The sequence below is a fragment of the Parambassis ranga genome, chromosome 2 (assembly GCF_900634625.1).
Source record: "Parambassis ranga chromosome 2, fParRan2.1, whole genome shotgun sequence".
In the NCBI taxonomy this organism is placed as follows: Eukaryota; Metazoa; Chordata; class Actinopteri; family Ambassidae; genus Parambassis; species Parambassis ranga.
The window spans coordinates 22,504,621-22,518,604 of record NC_041023.1 but is presented as its reverse complement, the minus strand read 5'-3'; the positions used below and the strand labels follow the sequence as shown (position 1 = coordinate 22,518,604).

Here is a 13,984-nt window from a genome sequence, read left to right as displayed (position 1 = left end):
CCTCAGGTGAGCCACGCTCCTCACTCGGGATGTTTATGCAGCTTGTCAACACCTGACAGCGGACGAAACAGCGCTGGCAGTTGGTTTTCTCTTTGCCTGATCAGTCTGGACTGTTGGCCCACAGCTGAAGGTCAGAATAGGGCAGAGACTCTCACACACCCTCATTCACATGAAAAATCAGTCCAATTTAGAAGGAGATTTATGGAGGCAGTAGGAGACATCTGGAGGGAGCCGGAGGATGCTGAGAGGAGTCCAATTAGACAGATGTTGAGGACATTTGAGCTAACTTAGCTAATGTTGATATCTGAAGTTGAAGGAATTCCTGTTTTTGTGCATTTTCTATAGAGCAGGACTGTAATAGGTAGAGGTAAAGGTAGGTTATTTAGGTTGAGTAAATGTAATAAATACATAGCCATAGGAAAAAAACACATGAATGCTAACCAATGTTAGCATGCTAATGAGCTAGTGTACCACTTATCACTTATCCCACACCGCAGACAGATGTCCTGTGATATTCTGTGACCCCCTCAGAGAGAAGGGGGTTTGTGTAGGTACTCTCACTGTCAGATGTCTGTAGTATCAGCTGTTATTTTTGCAGTCTCTTACTTGTTTATGATGAAGTGGTGCACTCAAGCGCCACCAGACTCGTTGCCTTTTGTGTTTCAAAGCTGGTGTGAGAGCCACACAGAATTGTTCGGCGTGTCTTGGTTAAGCTCTTTAACAGAGACAAAGCGGTTGTCATTTTTCCTAACACCTCTAATTCCCTTAAATGTCACAGGAATACATTCCAGCTGGTGTTACGGCATCAAACAGGGTGATGTTGTTTCCCTCGTGGGTTTTCCCAGTGAACAACACCTGATTACAGTCAGTTTAAAGAAGTCAAGATATCTGGCCTTACAGCAGTCCTATAGATCGCCTGCAGTTTTGCTTTTTACTTTCTGAACAAGTATGGATAATTCTCCACACTCCCTCTTGGGATAACTAACAGCTTGTTCAGTCAAGGGTTGTCAGCTGCAGATGGCTGAAGACAATAAACATGATCAAACATGAGGAAGGGTATTTTGAGGCTGCACGCCTTAAGCCAAGTCATAACATGCAGCAATCTCACCCCCTTCCTTCCTTTATTTTCATCCCAGTTTTCCCTGTTTGACCTTTTAGATCAAGCCAGACTCATGATTGAATATCCTCATTCTTAACAGTAAAGCCACAGCTTCTTTACCAACCATAAACAATCTAACTTGTGTAATGAGATGTGTGGGCTGCCCCTCACTATTAATGGCTCCTATAAATCACCTGTTTATCTGAGTGGCGCTCTAAGCTGACGACTAGTGCTGAGTCTCAGCCTTTTCTCTCTCCCTACAGCGAGCCACCTTCCAGCCACACTGCCCAGTAATCTTGATTAATTCTGTTTACCTCCGGGCAGTCATTATAGAGAATGGCCCCTATAATTTTAGCAGACTACTTCTCCGAGTTTGGAGGTTGACCTTGATCATGCTCTGCTCTTTTTTTTCTGTTTTTTCTTTCTTTCCTTTTTTTTTAACTTCTCAGGTCACCAGCTTTTAAACTGAGTAAATAACAAAAAGGCTTCACCCCCTCTCCTGAACGCAAAACACCACACTGCAAAGCTATGGTAGCATTTTATTGTTAGTCTTCCACTGTAGTTCTACTGACTTCAGTGGAAGTGCTTGAGTGGCAGCAATAGATGCCATGAGATGTTAACAGCCTCTCCTTTTTACAGGCAGTAAATCAAGAAAATCCCAAACCATGATATCTTTTTTACTTACCCAAGTATATTTTTATATCAAAACCTAAAGTAAAAAGGTAAAGGTAAACAGTGCAGTGGTGCAAAAAGTATCTCCTCCCTTCTACCCCGTATTTTGGCAGCCTTTGGAACACCTCAGCCATGGGCTAGCTTCTTGAAATCTGCTGCAAAACCCTTTATCCCCTTTACCGATCCTGATAGCATTCTAGGCAGAGCACAAGTCTTTGCATTTCAAAGATGATTACACAGCAGCAAAGATAATATAGCATGCCACTTTTTCTAAATCTGTGGAAATCACGACAGATAACACTCTCCTGCTCTCCAAGCCTGCGTCTCCATTTTGCCTAATGATCATGCAGGAGAGGGTCCCACTCCAACGACAATGCTGCCTGATTGTATGGTCCTTAGTGTTAGTGCAGATAGCTTGTGTGCCGAGACTTGCTTATTTCTCATCAGATGAAGCTCTTTAGTTCATAGATAATACCTGAAAGTCTGCATTTTATTTGCTGTTAATACACTTCTTTTATAAAATAATGTGCCATCAGACGAAGGTCGAGCGGCAGCTCGGATTTACCATTATGACAAAGAAAATGCCTGATGAACAGTGCTCTTATACTCCAGCTGCACTGCTTGTAGTGTTATAATAAAACATATTTTAGCTCAATATAGGAGCTGATCCATCTCTATAATCATGGTTAGTCAAAGCTGAATGTAATACCAGCAGCAATTTCATATATTCAATTTAAGCTAATAATACCCACTCCATTCCTGCTTCCACTTAAGTCATTGAACTGAATAGCAGTAGAGGTGATTAGTGATATTGTCCTACACGACATGATGTGAAAGTCTTTATCAGTGCATTGTAACAAGGATGTGAAACTAGGACACCCGGCTTCAACACAGATACATTTCTCTGTGTTTGTGGCAGCAAATGCATCCCACAGTATTTCCTGTAACACATCCTGGCCTCAGAATACAAAGGGCAGAGGCAGAAGAAAGCAAAAAAGGGAAAACCCTCAGTGCTTGGCCCTGCCACTCCCCTCCCACACTGATCTCAAATGGAGCGGTGTAATAGACCAATTTCAGCTCTGCCTGGAGCGAACCAGTCCCTTTATTCATGTACTCTCTGGTCTCTACCTCTTTGGCCAGACTGCACGAGCTCTGGGAAAGATCCCCCCCCCCTCTTCTTCTCCGGCAGGATAAAATGAGGAAGATGGTAGAGCTGTAAGGTTTCTGGCTTGGCGCAGCAGAGCGCCCGTATTATGTATGGTAATGGGCTGTTTGGATGCCCGGCTCCCTCCCTGCCCCATATTGTTCATTCTGTGGGCTCCCAGGGTGCTGCGCCTCACTCCAAGGTCACCGTGGCTTATAGTTATAGGAGAGGGCCAGGCCCACGCTTACAGTATTTGGGTCCCCCTGGTGGAGCAGGGCAGGTCCAATCGCAGTGAGATCTGAGGTAATAAGGGCTGCAGACACATACACACACAGAGCTGAGGAGGAGGAGAGGCCTGGGATTCGGATTGTGGTGGGAGGGAGAGGCCGTATTGTTGATAAACATTTTAGAGAAAAGTACAGGGATGAGTAAGTGAAACCTGAATGTGTGTTTGTATGGGGTGGGGGATGAAATGTGCCTGTAAGTATAGATGTGTAACCACTCACTATTCGTCTGATGTCACTTAGCAACCAGCACTTCTGTTGCTAACCTTTAAACAACTATATTTTTCTGCCGCGTAATGGCACTTTTTATTCCTGTGATTGTTGTTATGATTCACTGCATCACTTCATAATAATCCTCCAGCATGGCTGCAGTGTAGTTACTGTAGCTATTATGTTATTACTGCTTATTGGAAGCATGATTATTGTTGTAAATGGCAACAGAGAAGGTTCCTTTCACTCATGTGTACTCAGTATAGAGCACAAAACACCCCAGAGGGTGTGAGATAACAAAACCCAGCAGAAGCGTATCTGCTACACCAGATATGACGTACATAAAACGCACAGGGCGAGAGATGCCATCTCCAAGCGCAACGCAGAAACTAAAGCAATGTGAGGTGGTGGGAAATCAATTAACACGGACCATACAGCATGCAGAATTATTTTAATGTATTAGTGGCAGTTAAAATCCTCTATTCAGTTAGTTGAGTCCAAACTCTGGGGAGTTAAATATCTATGGGACTATTAGAAGGACTCACTGAGGTTTGCAGACGTCTGGTAAGACATGAATATAGTGATTGCCGATTATCAAAACAGGACCCTTTGTTTGTATTATGTTTCTGTCTCATCTTTGTTAGCTGCTCATTTTACCTTGTGCATATATGAGAGTCGATTTCGAGGCAGAAAGTAATTGCTTTGGCTCCTCTCGGCGCCTTGGTGTAGCCACATGAGTGCTGTCAGAAGGGGAGCAGCGGTGAGGATTTGAACGGTGTGCTTTTGTGTGCTTTGACCTCCACTCCGCCGGACTCTTCTCTGCCTGATCGGATTGGGCCACCGCGGAATGACATGACTGTTTGACGGTGCCCAGTGGAGGCCGACTGGCATTCTGCTGGTGCCAAACTGGCTCTCCGCTGAGACGTCTCACTGGGAACATATCCCTCCAATCCAGCTCCACCTCCTGTTTACTAAAAATAAGAATTATCACAGCAGCCCATCCTGTCTCACATTGTCACTTCTCATTATTTAAATTAGCAAATGGCACTCTGACTTAGTAATTAAAAGGCTGATTTTAATTTCTAAAAATCTTGGTTTATTAAATATTATTAAAAAACAGACAGGGTGTGACAGATAATGAAGGTTAACTGCTTTTCACTGTATTCATTCCTAATCATAAAATCTTGGCAGATTTGCAGCCCCTCTAGTCTTCTCCTTGTCTTCTCCTAGTGCCTCTCTGTTTTCTAGCCCCATACAGAGGAAATAAAAGGCATCAGGATGGGTTGTTGCTGGGAATGGATGTCAGAAAAGATTCCACACTACAGCATGGCAAGTCCTGACACGCCATCCTTCAGAAGAAGAAAGTAATTGGCCCCGTAATTGCTCTCAGAGGCATGTTTCCCCTGACCGAGCCAGTTCCAGGGCCTGCCTCCTGCCTCCGTACAAGTCCAGTGTCAGCCCTATGTGGTCTGACCCGAGCGCAACACTGACAAGACGGAGTGAAAAAAGGCACTTCTCCCTATTTCGTCTGGCTTCCTCCTTCACTTGTATTTCATTACACTCCACTCGCCGTGTCACTCCGTGTCTGCAGCTCTTTTCATCTCCCTCAGGGGGCACTCTCTTCTCTGGCCAAACATCCCACTCAGTGAACTGTTAAATCACACTTGGATCAATAGGAATTACACTTCATAATTGTCAGCTGCTTTTCATTCCTATTTAAACTTACTAAAACTATATAACTATATATTAAGTTTTAAATAAATAATGAGTTTTGGGGTTAATGTCTGCTTAAAGGAAGAGCAACGGATGATAGACAGGCACTCCCACAACAGCCTACAAGAGGAGGTTGTTTTGTTTTTGGAGCTAAAGCTTATGAAAAGGCTGCACAAAAATCTTCCCTGTACTTTTTGCCCCCTTTGATCCCCAGCATGCTGACTCTCACGCTGCAGCTGATAGTTCTGCTTTGAATATAAACAAGTAGACAAAAGGCTTAAGTGTTTGCAGCATCTGTTCGACATCTCGCTGCTTTAGTCATAGTCATCTGTGAGAGCTTTTGCTCTGCATTTGAATGAGCAAACATCACAATTGAATCTATGTGAAATCTTCACACTTCGTCTTTGTAAAATAAAAAAAAAGTGTTGAGGAGAATCTATACATGGGGGCTCAGCGAAGTCAGAGGACTCAGTGACTCATGAGAAGCCAAGGCAGAGAGGTTTATATACTAGGAGGAGTGGGGGGGATTTCAGCAGCCCACTTGGAATTAAGACTCGCAGTGAAAGTGGATGTGTTGTTGTGTTGGGCCTGGGCCGGATCCACTCTGACAGAGTGGTGTGTCAGATGCAGTTCTGTGAAAAGTACACAGATTGGAGTTTACAAATTCTGTTGCAGAGCCTCCAGGATGGAATAATCTGGGGTGTCGCAGAACTGAGCAGGCAGAGCCAGAAAGGAATCACAACTGTGTGCAAGATGGCTGACTGAAAAAAACATTGTTTTTAGAGAAAGAAGACATCATATATGGATCTCAAATTGTGTTTATGTAAACTAAATCAAAGAGTAAACATATCTGACAGGCTAAGCTACCTGTAACTAAGGCCACATAAACATAAAAAACACAAATTTTTTTAACCTTAACCTTTTAACCTTTATTTATGCTGGAGCCAGCCTCAAGTGGCCATGTGAGGAACTGCAGTTTGTACTTAAGGTTTTCAGCCCTGGTTGGTGCTTGACTCAGATATGTTTATTTGTGCCTTTCCAATTTGTTCTGTTAGCCTTTATTGTTGTTGTATTGTTGTAGTTCAGTGTTTTTGTGTTTAACTGCAAAGAAGATAAATGAAACCACAGAGATGATTTTTGTCACCAGAGCAACAACACCAACAGCTCCCAGTACAAAAGAAAAAAAAACCCAAGAGTTTACACGGATCAGTGCAAATTATAACCAAATTAATATCTGGCACGCTTTCTTCCAAAGAACATACACCCCATAGACCTCATTTATTTTAATCACAGGACCATCCACTACCCAAAATCCACTGAAGCGTTACTTGGACATGGCAGCATGGATGCTACACTGCTGGCTTTGGCCACGGCCAGCAGTGATAATTATCGTGTGGGCTGTGGGAGGTGGAGGAGGAGGAGGAGGAGGTGTTCTATGTTGTTGCCTGGAGGTACCATTACAGCAGATGTTTGGGTTCGGAGCTGTGGTCTGCCAATACCGGGCTCATCATGCTTTATAAATCTGTCTCCTAGTGTCAAGACCAGTATGTTGGGTTGTTGCTCCGCTAAAAGGGGTCAGAGGTCGGCGACTGGCTGTGTTGTGGAGCCCTGAAGCGTTCACAGGACAGGACGGATTAATGTTTTTTTTTTTGCTTTTTAATGTTCATCTGGTAGCAAGGAGTGTTTCCAATGCATCTGCAGTTTGTGAGCTAGCAGAACAAGCATAAAAGAAGATGGTTTTGTACACAAAATTAAAGAAAACGATCATTTACTGCCCAAAAATGTGGAATATAGTACATTGTAACACATAGAGGACCTCTTTGGCATCAGTTTTGAATGTTTTTAATGATAGACTTTAATGCCATTGAGTTTAAATAAAGATCCACATGAGGATCAAACATGCGGATATATGCTGCATGCAAAGGTTGCCTCTATAAGCACAGCATCCTCATAATATCTTATTTTCATCCGTGCATACATCCATCTCAGAGCTCCATCTCTCCATTACATACCCGTAGACAGTATTTTTGAGGAGCAATTTCAACCCAATTTCAGGGGCTGTCATGATATTGCTGCATCTGATCCCAATCAGTGTTCACAGGAACAGAAATCTCCTTGATGGAATCTAGTTTGCCTGTCAAGTGTGTGCCATGTGTGGCTAAAAACCCAATAACACCAGTGCTTTAGCCACAACTGAGCGAAGAAGATGAGATATATATACGTACGACAGGCACATCTGTCTCCTTTCTCTCTCTTTTTACATGCAGCTCTGTTTCTCTGTACGGCTGGAGTTTTTTTTCTCAGACCTGGGGTCGAGGCGATAACAGCAGGCTCGCAAATGAGAGAGCTTCTCCCAAATGAGAAAATCAAAACTCATGCTAATGCAGCGTCAGGCGACGCCTGATGGCAAATGATAAGCTGAAAGAGCGTTGGTCACAATGCCTGTTTATTTCAAAGTCACCCTCACAATGTTATCTGTCAAGCTGCCACCACTCTCCATGAGTTCAGCCTGACTTCTCAAGCCAACCTGGTGCTGCGGAATATGATTTAGGGAGGCTGTTGTGTTAGGAGCAGTGAGATCCAATCTGACAGCTCTCTCTTCGTTCAATAAAAAAGGTGGGAAATGATAGCATCTTTTACTTTTTTTTCCTGCTAAAAAGGTTAAATTCCCATTCACTGGATATTCATTGGGCACATTATTTACTTTGTGCTGGTAGGGGAAAAAATGAGCAGAGCTCAATTATAATTTTGTGACAATTATTGAGCTTGCTGGACATTGGCAGGCATGCTGTTTTTCAAACAGAGTGCGTGGGAGGAAATGTTGTGAGAGGCTGTAGGCGTATGAAAGGGTGCCGGGCAGGGGGAGAGGCTTTCTAATGGACAGAAAATAAAAAGTGGGTAAGGAAGCAGACAGTAGGAGAGGAGAATGAAGACAAAGTCAGGATGTGAAGGTGTGTCTGTGAAGCATCATATAATCATCCTAATCACTTTAGTCTCTTCCATCCACATCTGTGTGCAACGGCAGATCGCCGACACTTGGACTGTTATTTCTGAACCTGAAGTGTTTGCCACCTTCTAATCACACTCTCTCGTCACTCCATGACACTTTATCAGGTTAGAAACCTGTCTTCATGTTTGTGTTATAAGGAGAGGAGGGTTCAGCATTCCTGTGACTCAAACGTGAAATCAGACCACCAGTCTGTTTGAAGGTGTCAATTAGATTCAGGACGTGGGTGCATGTGATGCAGCCAATTTAGGAGATGAAGATGAATGCTGATGTTTGATGACCTAGAATTCACCCTCCTCTCTAACAAATACACACTTTAGCTGTGTAATTTAGCCCTTCGGCATAAACTCTCAATCTTGAAAGTCACACACTCTATCCATCTTTGCCAAATAGTAAATCAAATAAGGCAGTGTGTGTTTTGTTGTTTTTTTTTTTTTTTAAATGTCAAGGCAAGTTAAAATTTGTTTAGTTAGTTCTGTAGTAGCAGGGAAAAATATCACTTAAACACACAATTAAGCTGAGATTTGTCCTCATTTGAATTTGAATCTGATCGTTTTTCAAGTGACAGCTCTGATGAGACAGCTCCTCTTCATCTCTTAGTCAGTGGGCCGCTTAACCATTTCTTATTTGAGCGACATCATCAGTAAAGAGCACACACCCCACACTTTAAACGGAATTAAAAGGTCAGCTGCCAAGTGGCTGCAAAGAGCACTTGAAGAGCCGTCTGTTTGAGAACAGCATTAGCAGCTCTGGAGTAGTGTCTTTCTGAGATGGGTGGCAGAGACAATGACAAAAGGCAGCAGCTTCAGCTGTAACCACAAAAAACAAACAGCACTGCTTGTACTCAAAAGCAATGAATATTTTAAGGTGTGGAGACTTGTACTTGAAGTTCCACCTTTGCGTATGATTATTTGACAAACCGTGTCAGTTGTGATGTCTGCAGCTGAACCCTGCAGCGGAGGGGAGGCGTGAACTAGTGGGCGTGAAGACGAAGGAGAAAGAATCAAGCTGGAGGAGGTGGCAGCTAAATAGACTCAAAGCTACAGGGCATCTGCTCTAGGTCGCGCCTCCGCTGAGCTCAACACTCCAAGATTAAATGGTCACGTCTTGTCTTATCACTAGTGTAAGCCAAAATCAAACAGGAGCTACTATGAATACAGACCTTGCTGTGTCTTTAAGGAGGACCGCTCTGAATCTTGGCATTGTACACCTTGTGCTCTTTGTAATCCCTGGAGTGCATCAGTATTGCAGCAAGGTTCCGTCTCGCTCCTTGACCATTAAAACCTCCATATGAATCAGCTCCCAGGCCTGCACACAGCCTGTGGTTACCAAGCAGATTTCCCTGTAGGACGACCCCGGAGGTAGGCAGTGGCTGAGCAAATCGCCCTTTTTTTTCATCTGCGTGACTAACCTATCCGTAGTTGCACCATGGCCTCTGGCCTCGCCTCCTACATCAGGTTGATTCCAACAGACATAACTCCCCAGGCACTGCTGTGTTAGTCCTCGCCCCCAACCTCCGCCGTGCTCCAACCTCTCAGGCCTCACAGCCAACAAAGCACGCAACCAGGGCTAAGGGTCGCCAATGGTAGGAGGTGCATTTTTGAGCTACTTCAAACTGTATCTGTCAACAGTCAACCAGCTGTGGTGTTTGATCTCTGTTGTTTGCCTAGTAAATGTGGGGGCAGAGACACAGGACCAGTGCAAATCCCCAGCAGTTTATGAGTAATCTTTATCAGAAAGGCAGAAATATTCATCTTAAAATCCGACCAGAGGAATCTCCACCAACAAAGGCGTCTATGATTAGAGCCAAAGCTCTCCTAGCACCTGGGCTACAGAGATTTTTTAAATGTCAGGGTATTGATTTAAATCATTGTAACATTATTTGAGGGCAGAATCGGGATCTAATCGTAGGATCCTCCAGGGTTTTCACGACCCGTGTTGCTGCTCTTTAGTCTCCAGGCTCTCATTTAGCCCCTGGCTGACAGGCCCATTTTCTGCAGTGTATGTGCCCCCACCTCCCCCGCAGTGTTTGTCATATAAATAGACCGAACATATCCTCTGACAACCCAGGGAGTGTGTCAGACCTGCGCGGTACAACGAGCAAAAGTAGATGATAAGAGCTGCTGGGATCTGGGACCCCTTAGTCCTTCTCTCTGGCACACAACAAGCCCGCTTTTTTTTTCTAACTTTCCCTAGTGCTTCGGAAGCAGTAATTGAAAATGGGGAAATCTTTGTGCGCTGGTTTAATAGAGCTGTCCTGCCCTTGCTGCAAAGCAGGGTTAATAACTTTTTCCAGTTCCATTACCCCCTGAGATTGGCTTCAGGTGAGTAAAGAGGCTGCAATGGACAAGGGGAAGTGGCCACGAGGCATTCTCTGCCTCCTCTTATCTCAGCTCACCTGACAATCATTTACGTGACTTACTATGTGTGTATATGCATGTGTAACCACACTGGCTCAAAGTACTACCCTCTAACTGTCAGATGGTGGTGGGCACTTCGACTGACAGCCTGTTATTAACGTGCCAATTCACTAACTCATCCACTTTACCAATGTTTAGGTGGGATATTAGCCTTTGTACCTGCAGTGTACTGTTTGTGAAGTTTGTGTCTTGGTTCGGGATTTGACACGTGTTGTCGCCACTCCATAAAATTGAGGTTTTTCTTGTTCTTGTGAAGCAGCGTTGACACAGCAATTGTTCTGCTGCTGGTGATGTTTTATTTGATGTAGAGTAAAAACAGAAAGAGACGGAGGAAGGATTCAGAGTTTGTCTGAGGAGCAGGTAGGGGCTTTATGCATAAAATGGTTTTTCTACAAGAGTAGTCAGACTGATTAGTTACATTTATATGCAGAAAGTTACCCAGCTTTTGCCTTTTTGCCTTTTTTATTCTGTGGATTATAGACAGAGCTGTCCAAAAAAGAGAATAACTTAGATGTACTTCTAACAGAACAGATCCTGGTGGTTGCTGCTGGTTATATGATCGTTTTTGGCCAGGTTTAAGTAAGTCAATGGCATTATCCAGCCTTAGATCCATATTCATGGAGCATTGCTTGCATACTTAGGTACAACTACTTGGTTACTATACTGTATAGCTGCTGGGTTTTTTATTGCATGCTTGCAGCTGACAACAGCGTAGTGCTTTGGTTATCTTCTGTGAATGCCCTGTAGAGGTTTGAATAGAAGGTGAACGGTTTTAAAGTAGTGAGAGTGTTTCTCAGCCTTGAACAAGGTTACTTGAAAAACCAACGTAAGGCCCCTTCATTTAAGAAATACATTGAGTCAGTAGACCCATTATCTACATGGCACTGATGACTAAGCCCAGGCTTTGTGTTGCTACCTTTAATACTGATGTAAGGAGAAAGAGACAGATTAATTCAATAATGAGTCATAACTGTTGTATAATGAAATGTAAGCTCTAAAGTGTGGAATTACTGAAAATGTTCCAGTTTATCTGCTGAATTTCTCCCCAGTTTGAGATCTTGGGTCTTAATTGTTCGATGCAGCAGCACTCCATTATGCATGCAAATAAAAGCTTTAATTTGCTTAGAGAGTTTTTTCTGCATCATTTATTGTAATTACACATTTAGAGCTCCCTTTGGATCAAAACAAGTGTCCTTGCTATGATTATTAGTTCATCCAGATGTGTAAAGCAATCACTAAGTGTCTTTCTGAGGATTACTTTATAAACAACAGGAATTCCCATGCTCTGAACCGTAATCGAATCTGAAAATGGTTTAAAAACCTCTCCACAACTGTTGACTGTCACACCTAAGGCCCAAAACGTGACTTCATAAACATGTTATTGTCATAATGCCATGATTCTGGATTCATATCAGAATGATATCCAGTTTGTGTTTTAGTCTAAGAATAAGGAGCAGAGTCTGCACTGTGCTCCCTTATTTAAGTGAAAGAACTTCTACAACGCATTTCTGTGTGTCTTCGCCTCTTTTGATTTGTCTTTGACAAAACATTTACGCCACTGTTTTTGTCTCCTGTTTAATAAGTAAAGACTGCAGCTCTCCCTTTGAGTTAGAAACTGTCTCTAAATAACAATGTCCCACTTAAGTTGCTCTGTACACAAGATGATTGGTTTTTGCCCAGACAGCAAATTTGAAAAAAAAAAATAAGGTATCCTCCACAAGCCTTAAATCTTCACAGCTAGAACCACACAAATGTCCCCCTATTGGGGGAATAGCTGTAAGTAGTGGAAACACGATCTTCTGTAAGATCTTTAGCTTCTAAGCTGAAGACATGATGACTTACCACTTCCACATCATGCATAATGCCACAGTGTCCTCCTCTGTTGAGATAACATGAGGAAGATGATCTCTCTCATATTGATTTTCTGGCTTTTATCTGGGGTTCTCTCTGCATACATGTATTCAATTGGTTTAAATTATGCTAACATATAACAACTGCCAAATTGTTTTGTGATAATTAGCAGATAATTCTTGATGAAGATGGGTTTAATTGGTGATTTACTGGGTGATTAACTCATGGGGGAAGTGATATTGGCAAAAGGCTGTCTGTCTCTATGGCTCCACTTACTGTAACATTACTGTACTGTCTGTGAATTCTATTGAATTTTATTATCAAAATGGACACCATCCGACCTGGGTTAAGCTGATTTTGGCAGCTTTGTCACTTCCTGAAAACAGCACGAGATGTAACACCCGGCACACTGAGGACGCTGGCCAAATCTGGACGCAGTGGGGAGCAGAGCAGCCCACATGATACTGACATGCTGTCCAAATCTGAAGTAAAGAAAAGGGTAACAATCATTTTTCTTAGCTCTTAATCCCATCTTACTATCTGTTTTTTGGTAGAAATGTTGATTGTATTTTAGGAAGGGCAGGAATCCATACAGGGCATCAAAAAACATGGGAGCGTGATGAAGGAGATAGAGGGAGGCAGCGAGTGAGGGAGCTGACCCAGTTAGAGGAGGAGGAGAGGGGGAGAGAGAGAGAGAGGGGTGATAGGTGGGAGCTGTGTGCCAGCATCACCACTGTGGTTGGGGACCTGCTGGGCCATCTGGCGGCCCTGTAATTGGGTTGGGGTTTTACACCTGAGCGGCACACCTCCAAAGAGATGGCTGGAGCAAAAAAAAAAAAAAGAATAATACAGAGGGTGATACAAGCAGGGTGAAATCCTGAGCTGTGAAGGCTGTGGGGGTGGCAATGAATAGGTTAGATCAAATGATGCACCTCTTAAATTTTTATTAATCTTTTTACTCATATTTTATATTTATCACCACGGATTTACAAGATGGCATGATTTAATGTGTCACATTGTCAGCGGGGTGGAAAGGACAAGCTGGCTGTTAAAGGAGAGTGCGGCCATTTTGTGAAAAAATAACATTATTTAACTGCATACTCCAAGTGGGTTGTTGTAGTGATGGGGGTTTGTGTTGCAGCAGATCTACAGTATGATTACAAAGTGATGACAGCCTGCTGAAAGGGAAAAAAGGTCAACATAAATAAGCTCCAATCCAGTCTAAATGAGACGGAGGGGGGATTCAAGTGGACTGCCTGCTGGGAGGCAGCACAGACAGTGAAGATAATATGGAAGTTGTCATCTAATGAATGAATGGGGAAGTACTCATTAAGGCACAAATATGGGATGAATACATTTTTTTGAGGTCTGATATGAGAGGCATAACAGACGCGGTAGGTGGTCCTCCACACACACACACACAGCTCACAGTGTACTGAGAAACATCAGGCCTGCTTTTCACTCGCGTCCCATTGTGATTATTTGAAAGGTCTCTAATTCAGTGGAATTTACATACACGTTTGTGCTTCTCCTCTGACAAATTGCAGGCATCGTGTTTGCATTTCTGTCTCTCACATCAGACAT

General features: G+C 43.2%; 1 protein-coding gene across 12 annotated transcripts in view; it reads left to right on the top strand.

Moving 5' to 3' along the window:
* syt1a (synaptotagmin Ia) overlaps nt 1-13,984 on the top strand; it is a 133,398-nt gene that overhangs the window by 82,404 nt on the left and 37,010 nt on the right. For 2 of the 12 annotated variants that reach the window (XM_028400022.1, XM_028400026.1), the window contains exons 1-2: nt 10,316-10,453; nt 12,787-12,899. The exons of 3 other annotated variants lie outside the window; for them this stretch is intronic. Coding sequence is in view for 2 of the 9 variants with exons in the window: in XM_028400018.1 (XP_028255819.1) it covers nt 10,240-10,453 (214 nt within the window). In the remaining 7 variants the exon portion in view is untranslated. Of the gene's footprint in view, nt 1-9,631; nt 9,715-10,212; nt 10,454-10,655; nt 10,910-12,786; nt 12,900-13,984 lie in introns of those variants that run through there. 7 more of the 12 variants (XM_028400024.1, XM_028400027.1, XM_028400018.1 and 4 more) reach the window with 5 other exon arrangements.